This window comes from Peromyscus eremicus, chromosome 8a (assembly GCF_949786415.1).
Source record: "Peromyscus eremicus chromosome 8a, PerEre_H2_v1, whole genome shotgun sequence".
Lineage (NCBI taxonomy): Eukaryota > Metazoa > Chordata > Mammalia > Rodentia > Cricetidae > Peromyscus > Peromyscus eremicus.
Genome location: NC_081423.1, coordinates 88,139,977 through 88,167,625, shown reverse-complemented (window position 1 = coordinate 88,167,625; position 27,649 = coordinate 88,139,977). Strand labels below are relative to the sequence as shown.

The window sequence follows — 27,649 nt, the reverse complement described above, 5'->3', positions numbered from 1 at the left end:
TAAACACAATTTACAAAGAAACATTGGTGGGACAATGCCTCCTTGGAGGGGCTCTGTTGCCCCTCATCCCAGTGAACCAACAACAGCATCCCGCCAGAGTACCCTGGACTTGGGATACTCTCCAAAGGACACATTGGGTGGTCTCTGTAGCTGAGATCTTGCATAACCAATGCTCACAAGCCTGGCAAAGGTGGCGACAGAGAGATAAGATCGGGGACATGACCGCAGGAGAGGAGTGGGAACATGGTGAGTGGGAGGAGCCCCTAAATTATCCATCAGCACAAGCTGTCAGTGGCCCCAGCCCATGAATAAATGTATAGGGAGAAGGCAAGGGCCTTGGGGTTGGGGAAAACAGGTAGGGTATAAAAAGGGCCGTGCAAGGGACCAAGGCCAGGATTCTAGAGACCAGATCCCAAAGTGCTCAGGGTCCTGTGGACAGACCACTGCTTGGCAATGGCTTCAGGTAAGCGTTCTCAAATCCTGCTGGGTGTGACACGGACCAAGGGGCCCTGAAGATGGATGGGAGGCTTCTAACATGAGTGCAGCCCAACGTCTGCCCATGGTGGGAACACTCTGGGTCCCCATGGGCACTGGGAGAGACTGGCCACTGCTCTGAGTGTTTTCCTGCCCTCCTGTCTCTCTCTAGACTCTCGGACCTCCTGGCTCCTGCCCTTCACCTTGCTCTGCCTCCTCTGGCCTCAGGAGGCCGGTGCTTTCCCTGCCATGCCCTTGTCCAGTCTGTTTGCCAACGCTGTGCTCCGAGCCCAGCATCTGCACCAGCTGGCTGCTGACACCTACAAAGAGTTTGTAAGTTCTCTAGAGACGGGTGCCTGCCCAACTGTGGAAGCAGGAAGGGCCAGACCCCTGCCCCCAGACAACAGGAAGTCATAGGAGGAAACTGAGGGGTCGGGGATCTCAAGCCAATGCTGTCAAGATGAACAGAAATGGAGTGGGTCCTCCATCAGGTAGTGGTGACAGAGAGCCTACAGGCTCAGCCTCGTTGACCGCTCTTCCCCCAGGAGCGTGCCTACATCCCCGAGGGACAACGCTATTCCATCCAGAATACCCAGGCCGCTTTCTGCTTCTCAGAGACCATCCCAGCCCCCACAGGCAAGGAGGAGGCCCAACAGAGAACCGTGAGTGGCCACTCAGGCTTTGTCTGCACAAATCCTGTCCTTCCCTAACCGCACTACAGGCCAGAGACCCCCTTCTCCCTGAAGCTGGGGCAAACTTGGAGTCCCAGGCAGAGGTCACAAGGCAGTACACTCCGCCCTGCCCTTTCTTCTCAGGACATGGAATTGCTTCGCTTCTCACTGCTGCTCATCCAGTCATGGCTGGGGCCCGCACAGTTCCTCAGTAGGATCTTCACCAACAGCCTGATGTTCGGAACCTCGGACCGTGTCTATGAGAAACTGAAGGACCTGGAAGAGGGCATCCAGGCTCTGATGCAGGTGAGGATGGCACTAGGGTGGGCCACAGTGTCCTTTGTCTCTGCCTGGAGCCCAGCTGGGGGCTCACTGCCATTCTCTGTTTACCAGTCAGGCCTTGACCCTTGAGAAAGCATCCTTTCTCTAGGTCCTGGAGTGGGGGAGGGCACAGCTCCGGAGACTCCTCTGCCTCCCTTACCCTCCCTTCCCACTGCAGGAGCTGGAAGATGGCAGCCCCCGTGCTGGGCAAATCCTCAAGCAAACCTATGATAAGTTTGATACCAACATGCGCAGCGATGACGCTCTGCTCAAAAACTACGGGTTGCTCTCCTGCTTTAAGAAGGACCTGCACAAGGCTGAGACCTACCTGCGGGTCATGAAGTGCCGCCGCTTTGTGGAAAGCAGCTGTGCCTTCTAGCCTTCTAGACACTACAGCGTCTCCGCTGTCCTCCCCCAGCGCCTCCCTTTACCCTGGCAACTGCCCGTCCCTATGCTTTGTCCTAATAAAATCAAGATGCATCATATTGCTTGGCTAGATGTACTTCTATTATGGGATGGAAGGATGGTTTCCAAGAGTCCTAGAAGTCAACCTGTAAGAATCCCGTGAGCTGCTGGACAAGTAGCCCTGACTTTCTCTGGACCAAATAGAGTCAACACATCACTTTCTCTATTACATGATGAGTCGGCACCCACTCCACAGTCAAAATCCCAGCTCTCTGGATAGACACAAGCCAACAGGGTCATAGGTCACCCCCATAACGTACTCAGAGGTATTCCTTTCTCCTCCAACCAGAATCAGGAAGACCAATCAGCCTCCTGCCCCCAAGATTTGGAAGAAATGAAAATGAGACAGAGGAGCAAAAGAAAAACATCTTCAAGAGAGAAAACATGAGGACAATCACAGAATTACTGTTGTGCAAAAATTTTAAGACGGGTTTTCATTTAGTTTGGAAGCTGGGCATGGTGGCACACAACTAGCTGAAATCCCAGCATTTAAGAGGCTGAGGCTGGAAGATTGCTGTGAGTTCGAAGCTAGCCTAGTCTACATAGTGAGATATAGGTTAGCTCAGTCTATATAGCAAGGCTTTGTCTTAAACAAAAACAAAACAAATGGGTTTGGAGCAACTGGAACCAGTGGGTCTGAATTCTGAAGTAGGGGAAGCAGGTAGGAGATGGATTCTAAGAAGGAGATTTCCACAGCCATTTCAGTGGGTACCAGGTAGGGCCTGAGGGACGGCTCAGTTGGTGCTTGGCTTGCAAGCATGAGGACCTGAGTTCAATTTCCAAAATCTACATTACAACAACAACAACAACAACAACAACAACCCCTGAGTGCGATGGCAACTCCGGTACAGGGAGGCAGAAACAGGCAACTCGCTCCCTGCTCGCTCCCTGCTTGCTTTGTGAATTCCAGTCCAGCGAGAGACCCTGTCTCAGAAAGCAAGGTATATAGTACCCAAGGATGGCACCTGAAGTTGTCCTCGTGTATGCATAAGCACGCACATGTATGTGTACTGCACTCACAGGAACACACACACACACACACACACACACACACACACACACACACAAATAAGCATCAGATAGAGAAACACAGAAGTGATGAAAGCTCCCTGGGTGAGGATAAACCACAGTTGACACTTGGCTTCCTTGTGAGAGAGGGCTACATGATGGAAGGTTGGGACCTGTGTATCATGAAGAATGGAGGGTCTAGTTAAATGTGGGTTCCTCTGACCTTGTCACCATTTACCATGGAGAAATAGGTCTCTAAAACCCTCTGAGGTGGGGACATCCAGACATGTATGTGAAATGTAATTCTCAAACATTGGAAGTGAATAACAGACGGAAGACATTTGAAGTGACCAAAGCGGGGCCTTTCTACTTTGGAAGGCGAGTCCTCTGTGATCTATGGTGATATTTTATTTGTGCTGAAATGTGATTTTATTTGTATGTTAATAAATAAAGTTGCCTGGGGGGTCAGAGCTAATAGCAAGCCATTTAGCAGAAGTCTGGCAGTGCTAGTACATGCCCTTAATCCGATCACATGACAGGCAGAGTCTGTGTGTTCAAGGACATAGCCAGCTTGGTGACACACGACTTTAATCCAAGTACCAACCATAAAGACCTGGAGGTCTGTATAGACAGGCAGTAATGAAGAAGCCATGTGGTTGGGTTTAGAACCAATGAGAAGGCAGAACAGCCAGGCGGTGGTGGTGCACGCCTTTAATCCCAGCACTCGGGAGGCAGAGCCAGGCGGATCTCTGTGAGTTCGAGGCCAGCCTGGGCTACCAAGTGAGTTCCAGGAAAGGCACAAAGCTACACAGAGAAACCCTGTCTCGAAAAACCAAAAAAAAAAAAAAAAAAAAAAAAAAAGGAGAAGGCAGAACAGAAAGTCAATAAAAAATACAGACACACAGGAAGTAGGTCTCTTTCTGAGGGGAAGGACGACAGCGAGGGGTAAGAAGGTGGTCTTAACTCTTGGCTGCTGCTCGATCTCTCGATCTCTGGGCTTTTAACTCTGCATTTGGCTCTGTGTTTCTTATTTAACAAGACCGTTCAGAACTACATCTACAGTGATCCTCAGACCCTCCAGGCACAGTTAGTCTGCCATTGCCAAGCTTTTTTTTTTTTTTCTAACCATGCTACCAATGCCCCTCAGGCAGATGACCTTGATCTTGCTGGTGTCAAACTCAGGTGGCAGCTGGATTCAGATTCAGAACAATGGGGCAACATTGTACCTTGGCTTCTCTGAGCTGAAAAACCCAAGACAACTCATTCCATGAAACTATTCTGACTGAAGCAGGGGTGTGTCAGTTAATGGACGCAGAATAACAATTGTGAAACGTGCAAAGCATTTGGAGATGACAAGTTAGTCAAGGACCGCATGGGGACAGAGGAAGATGAGCACCTGGGCTTTTAATCCATAAGCTGTCACCACTAAGAGTAGTGTGTGTGTCTTTCTCCTACTCCCCTATTCCTCAATAGCATATGGATATGTCTCCTCTGATCCTCCTATTCTGATCCCTGGGAACAGCTGGGCTGGGTGTACCATAAAAACCAGGATGAGGCCAGGTGTGGTGGCACATGCCTTTAGTCCCAGCACTCAGGAGGCAGAGTCGAGGCCAGCCTGGTCTACAGAGCGAGTTTCAGGACAGCCAGGGCTACAGAGAAACCCTGTCTTGGAAAAAAAAAAAAAATTAAGGGGCTGGAGGGATGGCTCAGAGGTTAAGAGCACTTGTTCTTCCAGAGGACCTGAGTTCCATTCTCAACACCCATGTTGGGTAGCTCACCACAACCTATAACTCCAGCTACAGGCAATCTAACACCCTCTTCTGGCCTCTATGTTTACCTGAACATATATGGTAGACACAACACACACACACACACACACACACACACACACACACACACACACAATTTTAACAAAAGCAAATCTTTTTTTTCCCCCCAGACAGGGTTTCTCTGTGTACAAAAGCAAATCTTAAACAATAACAACCAAGATAGTATCAAAGTCAAAGGACTGCTGGCCCATCCCTTATACAAGAAATAAAAATCCTCAGCCCACACCGGCAACCTGATAAAAAGCTGTCCCCTTTGCTTTGAGACAGGCTGAGAAGTGCTGCTTCCGTCCTTGAGTAAAAGCATCCATTAAAGCTGTGCTGCATGCCCACGCTCTTCGGCTCATTCATTTCTACTGTCATTAAATCAGAAGTTCCCTGGACCGGCTTCAGTGCTGACGCTTGCCGTGTGGACGTGCTCGACACACTTAAAACAGTGAAAATGGAAGTCATTGGGGTTTTTTTAGTTTTTTGTTGGTGGTTTTTGTTTGTTTATTTTGTCTTTTTTTAAGACAAGCTTTCTCTGTGTAGCCCTGGCTGTCCTGGAACTCACTCTGTAGACCAGGCTGGCCTTGAACTCACAGAGATCTGCCTGCCTCTGCCTCCTGAGTGCTGGGATTAAAGGCGTGCCCTAGCACACCCAGCTGAAGATGTAAGTTTTGTATTGTGTATTTCTCGTTGCATTTTTTTTTCCCCAGGGGGAGATGGTCTTGCTAAGCAGCGCAGGCTGATCTCAAAATCTTGGTGCTCCATTCAGCCTTCCGAGTTCTGGGATCACAGGCAGGCGATACCATGCCTGGCACAACAAACATTATTTTCTAAATAAGGTCATGCTAGATAGCCCAGGCTGGCCTTGAGCCTGTGATCCTCTTGCCTCATCCTTTTAAGCACTTAAAGACATGAAGTACCGTCCAGGCATGGTGGCAAACGTCTTTAATCTCAGTACTCAGGAGGCAGAGGCTGGTAGATCTCAGTTTGAGACCAGCCCGGTCTGCAGAGGGAGTTCCAGGACACCTAGGGCTACACAGAGAAACCCTGTCATGCAGTACCATACATGGTTAAAAAAAATTTAAGCGGTGTTTTTCTAGTGAAAAGTCTTCCTGTGGGGGCGGGGCATAAGATAGACAAGGCTCACACCAGGAAGGATTCAACAAGCATATTTCAAGTACTCCATGATTCCACTGCCGTTCCAGGGTCGTTTGTGATACCCCCCCCCCCCTTGGAGGTTCTGTTGCAAACATTTTGGTCAGTCAAGTTGCTTCCAGCCAATTTTGACAAGGTCTTGTTTTCCTCAGTATAGACACATAATGCTCTGCTTTAGGGCAACTCTGCTGTTGCATCAGTTTTTGGTTGCCAGGCAACTGCCTCTTTCCCTGGGTTATCTGGAGCTACCTCATTGCCCTGTCACAGATTTCCACCCTCCATCAGGAGCTTTTCAGGTCCTTGTGACAAAATACCTAACAGTAGCAACTTAACAGAGACGGAGTTTAGTCTGGGTCACAGTTACAAGGTGTGAAAGGGGAGCAGCAAGGGGGGGTGTGAAAGTCAGGATATCCGTAATGGGAGGTGACAATTTCTCTCACATCTTTTTTTTTTTTTTTTTTTTTTTGGTTTTTCAAGGCAGGGTTTCTCTGTGTAGCCCTGGCTGTCCTAGAACTCACTCTGTAGACCAGCTGGACTTGAACTCACAGAGATCCACTCTGCCTCCCGAGTGCTGGGATTAAAGGTCGCCGCCGCCGCCGCCGCCGCCGCCGCCGCCACCACCACCACCACCACCACCACCACTACCACCTGGCTCTCACTTTTTTTTAAAAGATTTATTTTTACTTTGTGTGCATTGGTGTCTCCCCTGCCTTTGTGAGGGTGTCAGATCCCCCAGAACTGGAGTTACAGACAGCTGAGAGCTGCCTTGTGGGTGCCTGAATTGAACCTTGGTCCTCTAGATGAGCAGCCAGTGCTCTTAACTGCCAAGCCATCTCTCCAGCCAGTCTCTCACATCTTGATGGAGTGGGAGGCAGAGATGGTAGACTGGACCCAGGGTGGTATATCTTCAAGGCCTGTCCCTGGCAACCTTTCTACCAGCTAGACCCCCCAAAACAGTGTCACCACTTGAGGATCAAGCATTCAAACATGTGGGCCTGTAGGGGAAATTTAGCATCCAAAGCATAACACGTCCCTTAATCATGAGGGTTTGTAAAAGGGCAGAGGTCCAGCATCTGGGACTTCCTGCTGCTGAGGTTGGAGCAGCTGACTGTGGTGGGAATAGAGACCTCTGGCTTTTTGACCAGTAGGACCAGAGGCGCTAGAGGTGACTCTGAAGTTGAAATGGCTGGAAATCTTGTCCGGCCATCATTCTAGGATGTAGGATAGTGAGTTTGAAGCCAGCCTGGGCTGCATAGGAAGACTCTTTCTTAAAAAAAAAAAAAAAAAAAAAAAAAAAAAAAAACCCACATATTTTTAAAACATGGTAAGGACTAGGTTAAGGAAAGTAATTAACAGCCTTTCAAATTGTACTGGCAGGTGAATGAATCCTCATGTCCTAAAGCATGAAGCCATTTAGCCTGGTCATAATCTGTCCATATCTTCTTACTTGTCCTGCAGGGTTAATAGAAGTGGTACAGATTTCACTGATAAGCATGTAGAAACACCCTCCCCACATACCCCTTCCCATGTGACTAAGAGATAGCTCAGGACAAGGCAGGATCTAATACTACCTTAGCCCAAGAGTCAGGGGACAGCTTTCAGCTGCTGGCGTTCTGGCTTCCTTCTGTTGCTGTGATAAAACTCTGACAAAGGTGACTTGGGGGAGGAAAGGGATTCTGTCAGCATACAGGTTTTAGTCTGTTCCCGAGGGACGTCAGGGCAGGAGCTCAAGCAGAGAAACCATGGTGGAATGCTGCTTGATGGTTTGCTCTTGAACTCGCTAAGCTAGTTTGTTTGTTTTTCACAAGGCCTAGGATCACCTGCCCAGGGAATGGTGCCACCCATGGTGGATGGGCCTTTCTACATTAATAATCAAACAATACCTACCCACCCACCCACTAAGACATATCCACAGCCCAACCTAACTGGGGAAAACCCTCAATTGTGAATCTCTTCTCAGGTGACTTTAAGCTGTGTCAAGTTAACAGTTAATTGGGATACTGGGCATATCTAGCCTTTCCAGGGATCCCCTGGTCCCAAGTCTGAGATTTTACCAAGGATTGGAGTTCTAGCAGAATTTTCTTCTGTCCTTTGTCTTGATGGAATAGTGTCAATATTGTTAACAATTGTCTTTTTGGGTTTTCAGAGTATAGCTTATGCATCAGATGTGAGGGCATAATGCCGTCACCTTTAATGCCAGCACCCAGGAGGCAGAGACAGGTAGGTCTTTGTGTATTCAAGGCCAGGGTGGTCTACATAACAAGTTCCAGGCCAGCCAGGGTTACATAGAGAGACCCTGTCTCAGAATCAAAAATAGAAGGCTTAACTATGAAAGAGAGACCGGGCAGTGGTGGTGCACGCCTTTAATCCCAGCACTTGGGAGGCAGAGCCAGGCGGATCTCTGTGAGTTCGAGGCCGGCCTGGGCTACCAAGTGAGTTCCAGGAAAGGCGCAAAGCTACACACAGAAACCCTGTCTCGAAAAACCAATAAAAAAAAAAAAAAAAAAAAAACTATGAAAGAGAGACACAGGCGCTAACCTATGAGAACTATAACCATGAAAGCTAGGCAGGAGTCACCAGGATCTTTTGAGACGCGTGGAAGCTAACGCACAGGGCCATCTGCTGACAGCGGCACCATGTGGCCGTGAGAAGTCACAGCAGGCGAAACCTCTATCTCCGCTTGCTGGAATTAGGAAGCCAATGACATTGCCCCTTTCTGGTTCTTGTGCCTTAGGGTTCCTGGGTGGCATTTGCAGATGTGACTGATGCTGATGATGCAGCTGATCCAAGACATGAAACCGGCTGAGGTACCTGGACTAGGACCTGTGTATCTGTCTTTGACCTGCTTCCTAATGTACTTCCCCTTCGCTCACCTTGAGAAGGTAAATTCCTATGAGACTCACATTGTAGGGGGTAAGAGGTATTAGCATCGAGAAGGCCTTTGGGGGAATACCTCCTTGGTCCTGAGTTAGACATTCTCTGAACAAACCACACCTTTCTGGTTATAGAAATTAATGTGCCTTCAGTTCGGATATTGGTCCCCCAAAGGCCCATGTCTTAAGGACCCCCAGACCACAGGCTGTTGGGAGGCAATGAAACAAGATGGTGCCTGTGAGAAGTCCTGAGGGGATCTGAGAACCCTGGCTCTTCATTGTTTCTTTTTGCTCTTCCTGCTTCCACCATGACGTACTGCCCCGAAACAGGCCTCACACATTACAAATTTGTAGAAGGCACAGACAGCGCTGTTTACCACTGTGCCTGTCGCTTTGGATGTGAAACAAAGGGTGATTTTTTTCGAAAAACCAAAACCAAACCAAACCAAAACAAAACACCAAAGGGTTATTTTTATAGCAAATCTCCAACCTTAAATTCAGGGTTGTCCAGGAAGAAGGGGAGACACGCTTTGGTGTCTGATGCTGCATCATTTTGAACTAGTACTCCCATGGTGGAAACTGGGTACCAGTGCGTGCTTCTGTTTTGAGAGCAGGAAAAACAGGCTGATGGCTGGAGCTAAGACATGGCTTGCCCTAGAGTTACCAAGTGGAAGCTAGCCTCAGAGTTCTGAAACGCAATCATTTGGCCTAACATAAAACTTTCAGTTATGACACAAAGGAAGAATAAATCCAGATATCACAAAATCTATTTTATTTTTATCACAGCTAACATCTTAGCAAACAGCTCATGACAGCTCTGGAGGAGAGGCCTGGCTTGATGCTCAGGCCTTCACCACGGTGGACATACTCCTTCCAAAGGGCAGTGGAGGAAGCTGGACTGTTAAAGTACACGGTTAACACTGTCACAGAGGACTGGGGGAGGGGTGACAGAGCTGAGACCCACCTGCATGTTAGGCACACACTTTGTTATGGAGTTATGTACCTCCTTCCCAGGGGACTTACTTGCAGAAGATGAAAACAGGCAATTCTCTGTGGAGACGGAGAGCATATGTGGGACTCAGTCTTTTACAAAAAGGAATTCAGAGTGCGATGCCCTTGACCTATTAGACCAATTCCATGGAAGTATTCTACTTCTACTTTAAAGCACCCCCCAAAAAAAGTTAGGGTGTGATGGCATACACTTGTAATCCCAGCACTCAGGAGGCTGAGGCAGGGAGATCACAAGTCTGAGGCCATCTTGTGCTGCATGGTAAGCCCTGGGTTTGTTTGTTATAAAGTAGCTAAGCTACTTCTCTGACCCAATATGAAGTTGCAGAGCATTCCTGGGGTGAAGCCGAATCAGCCAGAGCTTTTATGATGTCCTTGGGTACTGTCTGGGGAGTAGGGGGTGTGGACAGGGGAGTAGGGCTCTGATTCCTGCCCATTTATTTGCTACCTACCCCCATGGAGTCTTGTCCCTGAACTACAAAAGAAGTTCCCAGTTAGTCATCAGGAAACCCTGAGCAATGTATTCCAGGATATTTCCGATGATCTTTCTCATTTTCTGGTTGAGGAGTGAGCAGTGGGAATGAGGGGCAAGGGCAGGGCCTTCTGTGTACTCAAGAGTGGGCAGTTAAACACAGTAAGGAGCGAGAGGCTCCATCGCCAGTCAACAATCAGACTGAAATTTCTAGAAACTGGAATAAACTCAAAAGAGAAAGGCAAGCTCCCGACGGACTGGTACAAGCCAGTGAGGGGCCAGTGAGGGGCCAGTGCAGGACGGGAATGTAGCCTCACATCTGTCTCTTCCTCCCTCCTCCCCGTTAAAGGCTGGTAGCGGAAGTCACTCAAGCAGAGTCATCTCTGGTCAGCAGTGATGTGAGTTACACTCTTCTGCCTTTATGTCAGCAAACTGGCTTTCCTCGTCTCTGCTCAGCTCTCTCTGCCTAGAGGCCCGTTTCCTCCCGTTTCTTTTGCAGGGCTGGTAGTTCAGGTACAGTGCTATGGTGATCACAGCCATGCCAAGAGTGAAAATGATGATGATGAAGATGGTGGAGGGGGCGATCCCTTCATGCAGTCCTGTGTAGGCACAGAAGACAGACCGGGGGAGGAGGCTGAGGACAAGACAATCGTTCCACCCCAGACACCGAGCCCACTTCTCAGACACATCTTCTCCAGCCCAGGAGCATTTTGCTTCCCTCTACACTTGTGAGAACCCCAAATCTGGGGGGAGGTGGCAGGGAGCGGCGGGGGGGGGGGGGTTGGGGGGGAGGACTTTCTAGCCAAGCCTAGCAGCTAGTGCGGCAGGTACCTTGGACGACGACAGCAATATCTTTGCTGACAGAGCCAAGCTGGTTAGTGGCCGTGCAGCAGTAGGTTCCAGTGCGGTTCTGGGTGGCCTTCTGAGGTACATCAAGGTCAATGATCATCCCATTCCAGATACACACCAAAGCTGGGGCGGGGTTTCCCTCTGGGATGCAGGCAAGCATTTGATCCATCCCTTCTACCCATATCTGGTTGCCGGGGCATCTGGATTCCTCTAACCGAGGCTTGTCTGCAAAAGAGGCCCCAAAGGAGCCTAGCTCTACGTCCTGCTCCCTTCTCACTTCCGTTCATAGCTCCCTTCCCCTCCTTAGCTCAAATGGTGCTCTCTGCTTAGAATAAAATTCGCTCTCCTCCCTTCCCTGTGCAAAGACAATGAGATGCAGCCTAGGGCTTTTTTTTTTTTTTTTTGGTTGGTTGGTTTTTTGAGACAGGGTTTCTCTGTGTAACAGCCCTAGCTGTCCTGGAACTAGCTCTGTAGACCAGGCTGGCCTTGAACTCACAGAGATCCACCTGCCTCTGCCTCCCCAGTCCTAGGATTAAAGGCGTGTGCCACCACCACCTGGCCAGCCTAGGACATTTTTATGGACCCAGGCTAAGAAGTAACACGGTTCCGTTGGTGGGGCCCAGCCAGGGCTTCTCAATGGGCAAGGAGTGAATCAGAAATAAGGATTTCCTCATTTTCCAAAACACGAATTGTGATATGGAGTTTTGGAGGCTTCTCTCCTTGGCATCGGCCTCAGCTGTCTCCTTTTATGCTGTCTCCTAGGCACTGGCTCTCAGCTAATTGTATCTGACACAGCACCACATTCCCATACTGTTCCCACTCACTTTCCCGAGGGCAAAAATGAGCTTGGGCACGTCCATTTTATTTTCTTCTCGGGGTTTTTCCAATTAGAAAAGTGTGGCCCCTCTACTAATGAAGCCACTAGCCAAGCAGGAAAACCAAGCACCCTCGCCTTGTCAAGGACCCTCAGGCCTCTACTCACACAAGACATGAAGCTGGATCTCGGTCGTTTTGAGCAACCGCTGGCCCTGCACCTCCAGAGTCGCCTCACAGGAGAGATTCCGGCCATCATCTTCCTCTCTGGCAGTAAACTGAAGCCAGGCAGGCTCCCCAGGAGCAGAGAGGTTTGAGGCTCCCCGAAGCCGAAGAGTAGGGCTAGGTGATGTTAACGCATGACCTGAGCAGGTCACATTAACATCCGTCCCTGCCAGAGGGTAAGCATCTTCTACCTCCAGGATTGGTGGAGGGAAACCTTCAAAGAATGAAAAAGAACAGTGGACACGTTCTCAAAACTGCTGGCTGCCCCTGTCCTCCTGAGGCTGCAGGTCTCCCTTGGGTAGACAGTGACAGAAAAGAGACTTTGGATAGCGTTAAAGCTTCTGTAAAGGCTGAAGAGAGGGAGCACCCAGATGGCTTGAGGACTGAGAGCTTCCCTCCCAACGATAAAGCATGCCCACGTTTGGCTGTCTCTCCTGCGAGGACAGCAAGAGGTCTCCTCATCGTACAGCTGTCTTACTCATCTCAAATGCTTATTCTAGAGTGAAGTTCAAGCATCTGCAACTGCCCAGTGAGCAGGATAGGTCAGGAAACCGAGGACAGAGGCCACACAGATCCACCGTCACAATGCAGGTCCTAACCCACCTCTGTCAGAGAAAGATGGAAGCTAGCAGCCCATCCCTGTGCAAACCCCTCCCTAACAGAGGCCCTATACAGGGAGAGAGATGGCCACGTACTGTAGACATGCACTGGTGTCCTGACTTTCTGCTCCACGGGACCCAGAGACACAAGGCAGGTCAGCTCCTGGTCCCCGGTCTCCATGGCCCGAACGGTGGCGCTGGCCCACGCTGCATCTCCCTTCCAGGAGGAGAAGGGGTTCAGCTCCTGGCCTTCAAAGAACATTCTGAAGACAGCTTCCTGGGCGGGAAACACCCTGGCCACCTCACAGTTCATGGTCTCTGCCACCCCAACCTCCAGGAGTGAAGACACCCCGATCTGGGGACTCTGAGAGAATTCTGCCAAGTAATTGCGAAAAAGAAAGAAAGAAGAAGAAAAATTGTAAGTCATGTGTCACATAGGACACCGTGGAATTAGAGGTGGGGCTCAGTCACTCTCCTAAACCTGTGGGAACAGGGTCCTCAAAGGCCAAAACAGGCCCTGGGTTTTCTTCATGCCTGGACTCTGACTCACCAAAGACCCGGAGTTCCTTGGTGGCTGAGCGGCCATGAAACAACCCCCCACCTTGTGGGCTCAGATCCAGTTCTGCACGGCAGGAGAAATTACTCCTGTCACTCTCCCGTTGGGCTCTGACATTGACGGTGACCTCTGCTCTTTGGGATGGCCCAGATAAACTCATGAAATCCTTTCTGTGTAGTTCTTGGTCATCCTGAAGAAGGGTAAGGGTGAGGTTCTGCAGGGGTGCCACGCTAGGCACATGACACTTCACTGTGAAAGCTTCATCCACGGCCACCCACTCGGGCTGCAAGTCCAGGATCACCTGCTCTGGTGGCTCTTTAAGACAGAAAGACAAGCCCTGGTGAGGGGCCACTCACCTCTAGAGAGACATGACATTGCAGCTACCCTTAAATGACATTAAGCGACCCTTAAAGCTCCATGCGATAAGTTAGCATTCCAGCTCTCTGTCCATTGAAGGTGGCCATGGCCGAGAATTGTGATAGCTAAGAGGAAGTCCTTTGCTTCGATTTTTCCTGCCATTCTGGAACATTTTATCTCTTATCAACGACGTTTCAGAGGCATGAGAAGCTTGGGGGGGGGGGCGGTGGCTCTTCCACTCATTCTTTTTTTTTTTTTTTTTAAAGATTTATTTATTTACTTATTTATTATGTATACAGTGTTCTGTCTGCACATATCCCTGCAGGCCAGAAGAGGGCACCAGATCTCATTACAGATGGTTGTGAGCCACCATGTGGTTGCTGGGAATTGAACTCAGGACCTCTGGAAGAACAGCCAGTGCTCTTAACCGCTGAGCCATCTCTCCAGCCCCTCTTCCACTCATTCTTATCTTTGCAAGGCAAGATGGTGCCCTGTAGGTCCCAACACCTCAGGGCCTCCTGCTCTGCAGGGCAGCTCAGGAACCACTAGCACCACAGGTTTCTTAACTACCCTAGCTTTTAACCGCACGTCTTTAATCCCAGCGCTCGGGAGGCAGAGGCAGGCGGATCTCTGTGAGTTTGAGGCCAGCCTGGGCTACAGAGTGAGTTCCAAGACAGGCTCCAAAGTTACACAGAGAAACCCTGTCTCAAAAAACCAAAACCAAAACCAAAAAACAAAAACAAAAACAAAAACAAAAAACCTGTCCTTCCTGCAATCCCTGGTTAGCCTAAGAGCTGGCAACAAATAAACCAGCACTAATTGACACTTGTCTGGCATCTTAGTGTCTGTTCCCTGTACATTCTGTGTATTCTCAAGTGTGCCCCACGGCTAACAGTGAAAACTCAGAAGACAGCCTCTACAGATGGAGGGAATCCTGACAGTGTGACTGAATCTTTACTTGGGGGTTAGGGATTGGGGGACAGGGGTGTGTGTGTGTAATTCTCCCCCCCCCCAAGTAAAACCCTAATTCTTCCCTAACTAAGATGCATTCCTGTTCCCCCAGTCCTCTCTTCTTCCGGGCCCTTCATCCTACTCACGGTAGATGGTGATGTGGAGCGCTGTGTCCTTCTGCACCCCTGCACAGGAGAAGAAGCACTGCAGGACGGAGTTCTCCGTGACATCCTCCAGGAGAAACTCCTTCCACTGAGGCCCTTTGCCCAGCTGGCTCTTCTTGACGGAGGTCTCGATTCCACTGGGCCCAGGGTCTGGGCAGGTAGTGCTACAGTTGACAGTCAGGGACTGTCCAAACTCCACCAGGGCCTGGTGTGGCCACACAGACACTTCAAACAGCTCTTCTGTGATCCCTGAAATGAAGCACACAGACCAAAATCTCTGGTGAGGACCAGGAGATCCAGCACAAACAGAGAGGCTGTTCTATCCATTAGCTCTAACTTGAAGAAGTGGGTACCTGTTCAGGGATCTGGAGAATAAACCCTTTAATCAACAAGTGAGAGCCTTGATCCCAATCTCTCTCCTGCTCGTCTGTCCTGGGGTCCAGATTTTTGTTTTGTTTTGTTTTTTCTTTTTGGTTTTTCGAGGCAGGGTTTCTCTATGTAGCCCTGGCTGTCCTGGAACTCCCTCTGTAGACCAAGCTGGCCCAGAACTCAGAGATCCACCTGCCTCTGCCTACTGAATGCTGGGATTATAGACACGTGCCACCACTGCCCAGCCTGGGGTCTAGATTTTACCACAGATCTAAGGAGGTGCTAAAAGTCATGCCCTGGAAAGCTTCCAGAGGCCTGAGCAGCTCTCTGGGCTCAGGCACTGAACACCCGGATGAGGTGGGTCTTGGCTCTTCTACGGCACAGCAGTAGTCTCTCAAATGACAGTTCAGGGCTCCCTTCAGCAGAGTTGCCTGGGATGGCTGTAGACTGCAGAGCCTGACTCCACCTCAGACAGAGACCACCCACTAGTGAAGGGGGACCTGCAATGTGCCTGAGAACAGAACAAGCCTCACGGGAACCCTGCTGTGCACAAACCATGAGAACTAAAGAGCTCAAGGAAGCCTGCATGCACACTTATCTCCCATGGAATTTTCTACCTCTTCTCAGAGATTACTCTGCTTTGCTTTGTGATGCTGTGAATGTGAATCTTTTCAATCTTTGCAGGTTTAGCCTGTATTATGGTTTGGATCTTATATGTCCCCTGAAGCCCATATGCTAGAAGCTTGTTTCCAGCCCGTGACACTATTGGGAGGCAGGGGAACCTTTAGAAGGTAGGACCCAGTGGAGAGGGTCCAGCATGTATGTCTGTGTACCAAGTGCATGTGTGGTGCCTCTGGAGGTCAGAAGAAGATGTTGGATCCCTTGGAACTGTATAGAATGGTTGTGAATGGCCATGTGGGTCCTGAGAACCAAGTCCAGGTCCTCTACTCTTGCTCTTATCTGCTGAGCCATCTCTCCAGCCCCAAGGAAAATATTTTCGAGAAGATAAAGGAGGAACTGGGAATACAGCTTACCTGGTCCATTACTTGCCTAACATGCACAAAGCCTTGAGTTTGACCCCCAGTACTGTATAAAACTGTCATAGTGGCATATGCCTGTAAGCCCAACACACTCAGGAAGTAGAAGCAAGAGGATCAGAAGTTCAAATTCATCCTTGGCTTCATGGGGAGTTTGAGGTCAGCCTGGGGTACGGAGCTTGTCTCTACATAAAATTTTAAACTTAAAAAATAAGATGGCGGCAGTAAAGTCAGGCAGCTCATCCCAGGCACAGCTCATTGCCCACAGTCAGGGGCACGGATGTATGAGCTCAGCTTACTCTCTCCTTTAGTCAGTGCAGGTTCCCAGTGTCTAGAATGGAGCCACCCACGGTGGGTGGATCCTCCCACTCCAATGAACCTACCCAAGATAATCTCCCCCATGGGCATGTGCAGAGTCTCTAGAGTGATCCTAGATCCATCAAGTTAACCACCCCATCCCCTTCTGCATGATCAACCCTGTGTGTCCTGGCACACAGTGGCTAAAGAAACTTCTAGGTAGCCTCACCAGGACAAGACATCAAGGCCAGCAGGATCCAGATACCAAGCAGAAGCATCTTCATTCTTGGGAGAAAAAACAAAAGCTAGGGGGAAAGAAAAGAAAGAAGTGCTGGAGAGAGACTTTTTTCATTACATTTTCGTAAGAACTTTATGTGTATGAGTGTTTTTCCTGTATGTGTACCATGCACCACATGTGTCCCTGGTGCTGGTGGAGGTCAGAAGAGGCATTGGATCCCCTGAGACTGGAGTTATAGATGGTTGTGAGCCACCATGTAGGTTCTGGGGATCAAACCAGGGTCCTCTGCAAGAGCAGTCAATGCTCTTAACCTCTGAGCCAACTCTCTAGTCTGGAGAATATTTTTATAAGTAAAAGTGTATACCAGGAAGCCATTTGCTGTAGTGTCTGCCTACAGTCCAGCACTTGAGCTAGAAGCTGGGGGATCGGGAGTTCGAGGTTGTCCTCCTTGAAGGGTAGGAGGACAGTCTGGGCTACACGATACTTCATCTCAAAAGAGAAAAGAACTGGAGAGGCCAGCCTGGTCTGCAGAATGAGTGAGTTCCAGGACAGTCAGGGCTACACTGTGTCTCAAAAACCAAACCAAACCAACAAACAAACAAAACAAAACACATTTAGCTGGGCAGTGGTGGCACACACCTTTAATCCCAGCTCTCATGAGGCAGAGGCAGGCGGATCTCTGTGAGTTCGAGGCCAGCCTGGTCTACAAAGTGAGTTCCAGGATGGCCAGGGTTGTTATACAGAGAAACCCTGTCTTGAAAAACCAAAAAGAAAAAAAGAAGAAAAAGAAAGTACTAGAAGCTGGGTGGCAGAGCCAGGTGGATCTCTGTGAGTTCGAGGCCAGCCTGGTGGTCTACAGAGCAAGATCCAGGACAGCACCAAAAATACACAGAGAAACCCCGTCTTGAAAAACACCAAAACAAAACAAAAAAGAAGAAAGAAAAAGAAAGTACTAGAGAACACACACACACACACACACACACACACACACACACACACACACACACACCTGAAACCTCACTACAGCAAGACCCTCAGTGTGGTGTTTTGAAAGAACTTCCTGCTTCTTTAAAGATTTATTTATTTATTATGTATACAGTGTTCTGACTGCATGTATCCCTGCAGGCCAGAAGAGGGCGCCAGATCTCATTACAGATGGTTGTGAGCCACCATGTGGTTGCTGAGAATTGAACTCAGGACCTTTGGAAGAGCAGTCAGTGCTCTTCACCTCTGAGCCATCTCTTCAGCCCCCGAACTTCCTGCTTCTAACTGATGCAAGTTTGGTCTGTGCCCATGGACACAGAAAAGGAAGGAAGGGATGTTTGATTACAGTCTCCCGTGTGGATCTATTGTACCTCTCCTTGTACTAGTCTGTCTTGTCTATCAGCCTGAGTCAAAAGGAGGTGTCATCGGGGAACATGAAAAACAGTGTTTAGGGAGCTGGAGAGATGGCTCAGAGGTTAAGAGCACTGGCTGTTCTTCTAGAGGTCCTGAGTTCAATTCCCAGCAACCACATGGTGGCTCACAACCATCTGTAATGAGATCTGGTGCCCTCTTCTGGCCTGCAGGGATACATGCAGGCAGAACACTGCATACAAAATAAATAAATAAATCTTTAAAGGAAGGAAGGAAGAAAGACAGTGTTTGGAGAGATGAAACCTGGCAGTGTTTAGCTGGCTGTGTTCAGTGGAAAGTGACCCTGAACATAGTCACTGGAAGCTTGCTCTCTGACGTAAGGGAGAAATGTTTCGACCTGGCTTCTTCAGGACCTCTAGGAGCATCTCTCAAGACCATTGTCTCTCCCTGATTCGCCACCACATCCAGCAAACAAACGGACTCTGGCTTCCATCTTCCCAGTCCACGCTCAGGTCACCTCCCCAGAGCTGTTTGCTTTCAAACCCAATTTAAAAACTAATGTCTTCTTTGGTTTTTTGTTTTGTTTTGTTTTTTGTTTGTTTGTTTTTCAAGACAGGGTTTCTTTGTGTAGCTTTGCGCCTTTCCTGGAACTCGCTTTATAGACCAGGCTGGCCTCGAACTCACAGAGATCCGCCTGCTTAAAGGCATGCGCCACCACCGCCCAGCTAAAACTAATGTCTTCTAAAAGTTCCTTTTCTTCCTCTTTCCTCCCCTCTCTGTTTGCTCATGGGGAGGCAACTGTAGGGGAAGTTGTCTGTGCTTCACCCCTGAAGCACCACCCCTCGTAGGCAGCAGGTACCTGCTAGGTACCAGGCCCCGCCCAGGGTATGGCCGAGACAGGGACCCCTTAAGACCTAAGATGCATTTTGTGCTCACTCTCTCTTGGCTGCCTCGTGATCCTGCATGCTGGACCACAGACCAAGTCAGAGTTCTCCAGAGAACGTCGTTGGACTGAGCCTCACCTCTCCAGGCCAGCCAAGGCTACAGAGTGAGAACCTGTCTAAACACACACACACACACACACACACACACACACACACACACACACACACACTTTGGAAGGACATGAGCTTATTCCAGAGATGAGACCATTATTCAAAATCTGTTGGGAGTGATTTTCAATTGGCCTTTTAGTTACATAAGAAAAAATAATTATCCTTTTTGTGTGTGCAAAAAGATACTAGTCACAGGAGTTGCCCAACTTAGCTCTAGTGACTTACATCTCTTTCCTAAGATCTGTCATTATTTAACATATTCTAAAGAGTATCTAGACTCTGAAGGAATTTCCAAACACAAGCTGAATAACAACTCTGAAGGAAATGCACCAAAGCCCCAGATGGGCCAGGTGATATCCATCAATTTTTATAAACTTATTGTTGAACATGCCAGGCTCTTAGTAAAATGGGGAAGAAACAGCTGGGCAGTGGTGGCGCACACCTTTAATCATTGCACTTGGGAGGCAGAGGCAGGAGGATCTCTGTGAGTTCCAGACAGCCTGGTCTACACAGTGGGTTCCAGGACAGCTAGGGCTACATAGTGAGACCCTATCTTGAAAATCAACAAAAAGATGGGTAAGAAACACCCTTAGTCAAGTTTAGTAGAAAAGACAAATGTAAAAAGATAGTGTTGTTGTTGCCGGGCAGTGGTGGTGCACGCCTTTAATCCCAGCACTCAGGAGGCAGAGCCAGGTGGATCTCTGTGAGTTCGAGGCCAGCCTGGGCTACCAAGTGAGTTCCAGGAAAGGCGCAAAGCTACACAGAGAAACCCTGTCTCGAAAAACTAAAAAAAAAAAAAAAAAGATAGTGTCTTGCGTCGGGGGAGGTAGACGGTCTAAATAGTTTGTAAACTTTACATAAGATGTAGAAAATATTGGTTGGGCAAATGAAAAGCTGGACGTGGCTATGCAAGCCTGTAACCCCACCCCTGAGAAAGGTCAAGACAGGATGGCTGGGGCTGGCTTGTCAGCAGGCTAGCGTCAGGTTCAGTGAGAGACCCTGTCTCCAAGGAACAGATTCCCGTCAGTCAAATGGGTTGGTTTCTCTTCTTGTATGTATCTGTGCCTCAAAGTGTCACAAGAAAACGGAGAAAGTGAGGGTTGGTATTGGTCACACACACTCATTCCTATATCTGTGTCTTTTCTTTCTTTCCTTTTTTTGAGACAAGATCTTGCGCCCAGGCTAACCTGGAACTATTTATCCCAGGCTGGCCTTGAACTCAGTACTCCTGACTCGGTTTCTCAAATGCTGGATTAAAGGCATGTGCCACCATACAGGTTCCCAGACACACTTTGTTCCATGCTACTTCATGCCCTCCTCTGATTTGCCTGCCACACCCACAGCTCTAATCCTTCACTGTTGCTGCTATCAGCACCCATATGATCTGATTTTGTTTAAATTCCTTGGTTTATTCTGTAAATTACATCCTAATTTAGAGGACTTGAACTGTTCCCCACCCCACCCCACCCCACCCCTTTTGGTTTTGTCTTTTTGAGACAAAGTCTCATGTAGCTCAGGCTGGCCTTGAACTTGCTAAGTAGCTGTGGATGACTTTGAATTCCTGGTCCTCCTGCCTCTGCCTCCCTAACGCTGGGATTACAGGGGTGCACACACTCCAGACCCTAGGAGATTAGCTGGAGGAGCAGACCTAACACAGATGTGCTATGTGCAGCTTCAGCTACTACATCATGTGCCCTAGGCTCCGGGATTCTCACCTCCCATTTATATTCAAGGGTTCCCTGCAGTTTCTCCTAAGTAGGAGACACATTCCACCCTCAGCTTCCTCTCTGTGCCTGGAAGTCACGCCCTCCTCTTCTTACGCTGTCCATCTCTGGTGAGGTCTACCTTACCTGCCTGTTTTCTGTTTAGCCCTGCAGTCCACGCTGCTGCTTTCCTTTCCTGCAGCATGCATTGCCTCTAATGCATTTAAGTTGGCCGGGCCCTGTTACCATGGAGAAAACCTAAACAAACCCCCTAACATTATTTGTTCTCAGTTAACTTAAAAATCACTAATTTTGAAGATCACAACATGTCTTAGTTACCCCCGGTAACTCTACCATAGATTTCAACTCTGACAGGTGGGTTGGGATTGGTCGCCTGGGTCAGTTTTTTAACATCCAACCTCTGATCTGGTGGCCGGAAAGAATAAAAAGGCCCACCTCTATCTTCAGACTTTAATTGGTGCTGCATGCAAACATGTGGACCATTTGAAAACACTTTGGTCCAAAATTACAACACAGGGTTAATTTACTTCCTTTAAAGTCACCTACAGCCTCGGTGACTAGAATCATCAGACCATGAAATGAGCAAAAAGGGGCAGCACAGCCTAACCCTGAGTCCTCACCTGGTCCCAGAAAACATGACCATCACCACCCCGCCCCAGCCCCCAACCTCTTTCCCTCCCTTACAATCATCTCTGGCCCCTCACTCCCTAGAGTTGAGAAGTTCATTTCAGGCAGTTTCAGCTCTTCGATCTTTGGCCACTAGACACTGGCTGGGGGATGGGACGGGGTGGTGAGATGCCAGGAACATTTCCCCAAGTTTCCTAGATTGTGTCTCTCTCCCTGGGACTGTAAGCACCTTGGAGGCAAGGGCCCTTTGTTTTATCCCAAGAGACTGGAATGGTTATAGTCAGTCAGCAATCAACAACGGCTGAACCAAAGAAAATATAAACTAATAATTGTGGGCGCAAACACTTGGGTGCGGGACAAAAAGCTGGTAAGGAGGTTGGTTTCCTCTAGCTGGGAAAGGGGCGTGCACACAACTGGGCCTGAAGGCATTTAAAGACAGACATTTAAAACATTTAAAAATAGGCGGGAAACAAATAATTCGAGGTGTGTTGGCGAACTCTCCCACCAGCCTATTCCCTACTGGATTTCACAGCTGGAAACCGACAAGAACCCAAGCAAAGCAAATAGGACCCAAATCCTCACTGAGTGGGAGCTGTCCGCTTGTCCCTCTTGCCTCACTGGCCGCTCTTGGATGCTCGGGGACCACAGACTGAAGAGCGTCGTCATCACCGCGCTCGAAACCGCCGCGCGCTCCGACCGTTGGGTCGGCGCTCCTGGCGGGGGCGCTCTGCGCTGGGGCCGCTCGGAGGACCCCCCAGATCTGCCCGGAAACTCATGACGCTCACCAGACTCTCAACAGGGTTGGCTGGGAGGAGAAGCGCGACCAAGATTGGATTGGGTTAAAAGTTATCGCTTAAAAGATAGGATGGGTGCTCTGGAGGAAAGAGTAGGGAAGCTGTCTCCCGCTTCGAAGAGAGTGCAGATTTGACTCAAGACAGTCTCTGCTGACCCAGGCTTGGTGGCACAGACCCATAATCCTTGCTTGTGGGAGGTGGCGGCAAGAGAAATAGGAGTGCAAGGACATCCCTTGGCTACGTGGGAGTTCAAGGCCCTCCTGTGTTATATGAGACGCCTATTGATTGATTGATTGATTGATTGAAAGTTAATCTCTTCTAAATAAAAAGAAATGATGGTTGTAAAGAAAGGAGTTTTTAAAGCAAATTTATTTTTGTTTAAGTGTATGGGTGTGTGTAAGCCACATGGATACAGATGCCTTTGGAGGCCAGAAGTGGGCAGCAGGTCCCCTGGAGCTGGAGTTATAGGCATTTATGAACCACCTCACAGGAATTGAAGGTCCTGTATGGGAGAACAATAAGTGCTCTTTTTATTTTATTTTGGTTTTCGAGACAGGGTTTCTCTGGGTAAGCTCTAGCCGTCCTGGACCAGGCTGATTTCGAACTCGGAGATTCGCCTGTCTCTGCCTCCTAGGTGCTGGGATTAAAGTCATGTGCCACCACAGCCCGGACAATAAGTGCTCTTAACCATTGAGCCATCCTTCCAGCCCCAAGAAAAGATCTTTAAACAAAACCAAAGAATGTCTTTCCCCTATGACTATTCATCTCCTGGTTTTGCTCGAATGCATTCTGGCTGGCAGTTCCAGTCTTGCTTTGAGTGATGCGTCTCCGGAACTCTGGTCCTTGCTGTTTACCTCAAAATTCTGAGCCACCCAGATGCTGCCTGGTCCCCCTTTTCCAGGGTATTTGTGCCAGATAGTAATTCAATATAGCTTTGGCAAGATTCAAAAAATCCTTTTTAGCCCACTGGCGTGTGTGTGTGTGTGTGTGTGTGTGTGTGTGTGTGTGTGTGTTGTTACTATTTGAAATTGGATCTCATATAACCCAGACTAGCTAGACTCAAATTCCCAATGTTCCCAATATTTCGGGAACTGACCTTGAAGTGATCCTCTTGCCTCTACCTTCCAAGTGTTGGGATTACAGGCATATATCACCATGCCTGGTTCCCCTTCCCCATCCCATTCCTCCATCCCTCCCTCCACTTACAAAATAGCCCGAGTGCTCTGAAAAGCACAGAAGATAGCAACTGTGATGATGGCAGTTGGGGGTTGGGGATAAGAAGTCACAGGAAATTCCAGAGTTAGCCCCGAGAGATAAACTGATATTTGCACGGCAGAGAACTAGAGAAGAGCAAGAATTTATTTAATAAATATGAACAGGGCACTTAGTTTTATACCACGTCCGGTTTAGGGGGGCCTAGCAGGCACAACGCTCCAGTCTTTGAGGAGCTACAGTGTCTACTGAATTGTAGACAAAAGGAAACCACAGCTATGAAAGCAGGAGGTGGGTGTGTTCAGGGAAGGTGAGCTGAGTGTGGCCGGATCGGAGAATACTTGGGCTGCTGGCAGAAAGCAAAGCCAGCTACGTGGGGACAGATAGTACCGTCAACCATGCCACACTAAGGCGTTTAGACAGGCTCTTCCATAAGGTGGTGGACAGTTTAGAGCTGTGGGGCACTTTGCTGGAAGCCCTGCAGTCACTCAATGTGCACAGCAAAGCAGAGGTGCTTGCAAAGCAGGCATGGGAGGGGGTGGGAAGCGCCTCGCTCTACTATCTCACATTCAGCCCAGAGTTCCGGAGACACTTCTGAGAAACCCAGAGAAACACATTTTGAAGTTCCTGCTGAAGATAAGTGAGGGCACTTGGGTGAGTGGAAGGAAGTGCTCTGCTTTGATGTCCTGGGGGAGGAATGCCAGGGAGGATTGGGGAGGATGGCTAATGCAGGGAAACCTGTTGGATGGGAAGGAAGACATGCGGAGCATCCAAGGAAGATTTGGTGAGACACAGAACCCAGGAACCCAGACTGAGGAGCGGGGAGAGAGGAGTGGAAGATGATTACAGGCGGCAGGAGAGTGAAGGTGCCCTAGGCTTGCTTGGCTGTAGTGTCTGCTCAGTTCCTTCCTTCGCCATCACTAGCCTGCAGAACCGGGCTGAAGGTCTCAGCAAGACACACCTGGCATCGCCATGTCCTTGAGCTCTTCACCAAGACAGACACAGTTGAGAGGTGGCCAAATCCAGTGACAGTGAAACGCTGATCTTGAGCATGTGGATTAAGTTCCTTTTTGAACATCTTTTGGGAGCTGGAGATATGGATCTGAAGCTCTGGGGGTTGGAGGTAGAGAGGAGGAGGTCATGGAAGGGATGGATGATGAGTGTGTCTAGATGAAGTACAGAAAAGAGGACTAAAGCTAGAAATCCAGAGAGCAAGGACATTTAGGACTAGAATGGGATCAAGAGGAAGTCAGACATGTCTGTATAGGACTAGAATGGGATCACGAGGAAGTCAGGCATGTCTGTAGAGGCCTCTCCTTTGTTGTTCCCTATAGTAACAGTCTGTTAATTACCCCAGTAGCTCTGGGTACAGATTCCCCCACCTTTGGAGGATCTGAGAAGTGACCAGGGATGAACCACGTGATGCCCAGTTTCTACCTTGTATGGGAGAACAGATGGTAGACTCCTGCCCTAGACTCTGACATCAGAGATTGTAAGAGGGCTATGAACTGGCTGTAGCCATGAAGCTCGTTACTGCCTTTCCCTTCTGCTTTTAGACTTTATTTTTTATTTTTTCAGAGCTGAGGACTGAACTCAGGGCCTTGCGCTTGCTAGGCAAGCACTCTACCACTGAGCTAAATCCCCAACCCCGACTTTATTTTTTTTAACTGCTTTATATGTGCAGAAATAAAGAGCAGAGAGTTCCCTTTCCTTTCCAGTTTCCCAGTTAATAACATCTTTCATTAGTGTTGTCCAGTTGTTACAATTAATAAAGCAGTATTCATGCATTATTGTTAGGGCATATAGTTTACAGTGAAGTTCTGTGCAGTGTATAGTTCTGTGGATTTTACATTTGTTTTATGTGTATGAATTTTCACCTGCATGTATATAAGTATACCATGTATGTGTGTCAGAGCTTTTGGGAGTGGAGTTATAGATGATTATGAGCCACCATGTGGATGCTGGGAATCTAATCTGGGTCCTCTAGAAGAGCAGCCAGTGCTTTAAACCACTGAGCCATCTCTCCAGCCATGATTTTTTTTTTTTTTTAATGTTTGAATCCTTGGTTCTCAATTGAAAGAACCGTTTGGGAAGAATTAGAAGGTGTGACACTCGACGGGCTTTGGGGTTCAAAAGGATCCAGCCATTCCCAGCGTGCCTCTCTACCTCTTACTTTTGGAACAAACGTGAGTGCTAAGCTGTTCCTGCCACCGTGCCCCCTCCCCATCATGGACTCTGACCCTCTGAAACCATAAGGCAAATTAAATGCTTTCTAAGTCGCCTTGGTCATCACATTTTGTCACAGCAATAGAAAAGTAACCAACACAAACTGAAAGAGGCCCTAACTTCTGAGCTATTTCTCCAGCCCTACAGCATCCCTTTTAATGGTTAGATAACACTGTTTCATTTGTATTATCTGATTCTCCATTGCCAAACACTGATGCTGTTACATGACATAAAGGAAATACTAGGATGATAACAGCAAGCCTCAGCTCCACACAACAGAAAGTCAACCTTAGCTGACCCGGCAGGAGATTCACTTGCCCATGTGCTCATGCTTAGCTTTCATGTTCTTTGAGCATACCACACACACACACCTTTTTATGAGACAGGATCTCATGTATACTATGTAGCCGACGATGAAATGAACTTCCGCTCCTGCCTTCACCTCTCAAGTGCTGAGATTACAAGCATGCACTATCATATCCAGTTTTATGTGGTGCTGGGGCAGTTTTATGTGGAACCCAGGGCTTCATGCACGCTAGGCAAGCACTCTGCCAACTGAGTTACCTCTCCAGCCCAGAGCAGAGAAGCCTTTCAGAAATAACAGGGTAGCTTAGAAACCAGAAGAAAACATCTGGCTGTCACTCTGATGGAAGAACCAAAGCAAAGCTGTAAACACTACAAGTCATTTTTTCCTCCCAAAAGAGCCTTTCCAAACTCCATAAGCTTCTCTTTGCCAACTCTTTGTCACTGCAGCTCCAGAAGCAAATGAAATCATTGACGTTCATTGTGGTATTCCAGGCTAGGAGGCGGAACTCCTAGGACTGAAATCCACGTCTTTACACCAGCGTCTGCTCTCTCCATGGGCAATCTCTACACTTTGGATCGTCTGCCTGGACCAGGCTGGACTTGAACTCAGAGGGAACCGCCTGCCTCTGCCTCCCGAGGGCTGGGATTAAAGGCGTGCACCAGCACCCTCCAGCATTTCTTTTATTTCTTAAGCAATGTCTTGCTGTAGAGCTCAGGCTGGCCTGGGACCCTCACCTGCCTTTTGCCTACAGAAGTAGTTTTCTTTTTTTTTTGGTTTTTTTGAGACAGGGTTTCTCTGTGTAGCTTTGCGCCTTTCCTGGAACTCACTTGGTAGCCCAGGCTGGCCTCGAACTCACAGAGATCTGCCTGGCTCTGCCTCCCGAGTGCTGGGATTAAAGGCGTGCGCCACCACCGCCCGGCCGAAGTAGTTTTCTAATGAGGGCGGTGTAGCAGTACTCCTGTGTGGGTTACATTTTAAATACAGTTCTGGGATGAAAGGCAAGCTGGCAGGGATCCTTTGGAATAACTTCCCAGAGCATCCTGCTTCTCCACCACCCCAGTTCTTGGAGAGTTAGTGCAGTTACAAAAGGCTGAGATGGACATTAGCTTGTAGGTATGGGAGGGACCATAATTCAGTGTCTAATGATTTTAGTGGCCTGTTCCAAGACTGACAGATTTTGGGGAGAAAGGAGAGAGTGTCTCAGATGGCCAAGAGGCAGGAGCTGCAGCACAGTTTAGCACTAGAGAAAAACAATAGGAAGAGAGATGAGTGTGCTGGAATCGGGGTCTTTAATCCCAGCACTTGGAAGAGGGATCTTTGCTTGTCAAAAAATCCAGCCTGGTCTACATAGAGAGCCTGGGCCAGCCAAGGCTATATAGTGATACTCTATCTCAAAATAACAAAAAAAGGTATGAAGAGGTACAGAGTAAAACTAACTTCTGAAAAATGACAGAAGAGTGCCATGAACAGGAGCTGCTAGTATAAACAAGGAAGCAATCATTTGGTTGGGAACAAAAACATAGAGCGGAGGATTTTTTTAATTATGAAAAGTCTCTCTCCAGCTTATTTCAAGTGTGGTCTACTGACAGCACCCTTTAAGATCTTGTGGGAGGGGCTGGGGAAAGCGCTCTG

The 27,649-nt window shown here is 48.7% G+C and overlaps 2 protein-coding genes across 2 annotated transcripts; one reads left to right on the top strand and one right to left on the bottom strand.

Annotated features, from left to right (window-relative positions):
- The first annotated feature begins 218 nt into the window (after positions 1–218).
- LOC131917108 (somatotropin) lies at positions 219–1,845 on the top strand. Its single transcript, XM_059270742.1, has 5 exons — positions 219–287; positions 598–807; positions 1,020–1,136; positions 1,290–1,451; positions 1,645–1,845. The coding sequence occupies exons 1-5, from the start codon at positions 219–221 to the stop codon at positions 1,843–1,845; spliced, it is 759 nt and encodes a 252-aa protein (XP_059126725.1).
- Positions 1,846–9,530: 7,685 nt separating this feature from the next.
- On the bottom strand, positions 9,531–22,178 carry LOC131917857 (intercellular adhesion molecule 5-like). Its single transcript, XM_059271983.1, has 8 exons — positions 22,061–22,178; positions 16,708–16,783; positions 14,758–15,024; positions 13,298–13,618; positions 12,844–13,122; positions 12,093–12,362; positions 11,093–11,335; positions 9,531–10,860 (listed from the first exon to the last, which is right to left on the bottom strand). The coding sequence occupies exons 1-8, from the start codon at positions 22,142–22,144 to the stop codon at positions 10,649–10,651; spliced, it is 1,752 nt and encodes a 583-aa protein (XP_059127966.1). The 5' UTR covers positions 22,145–22,178; the 3' UTR covers positions 9,531–10,648.
- Between the last annotated feature and the right edge of the window lie 5,471 nt (positions 22,179–27,649).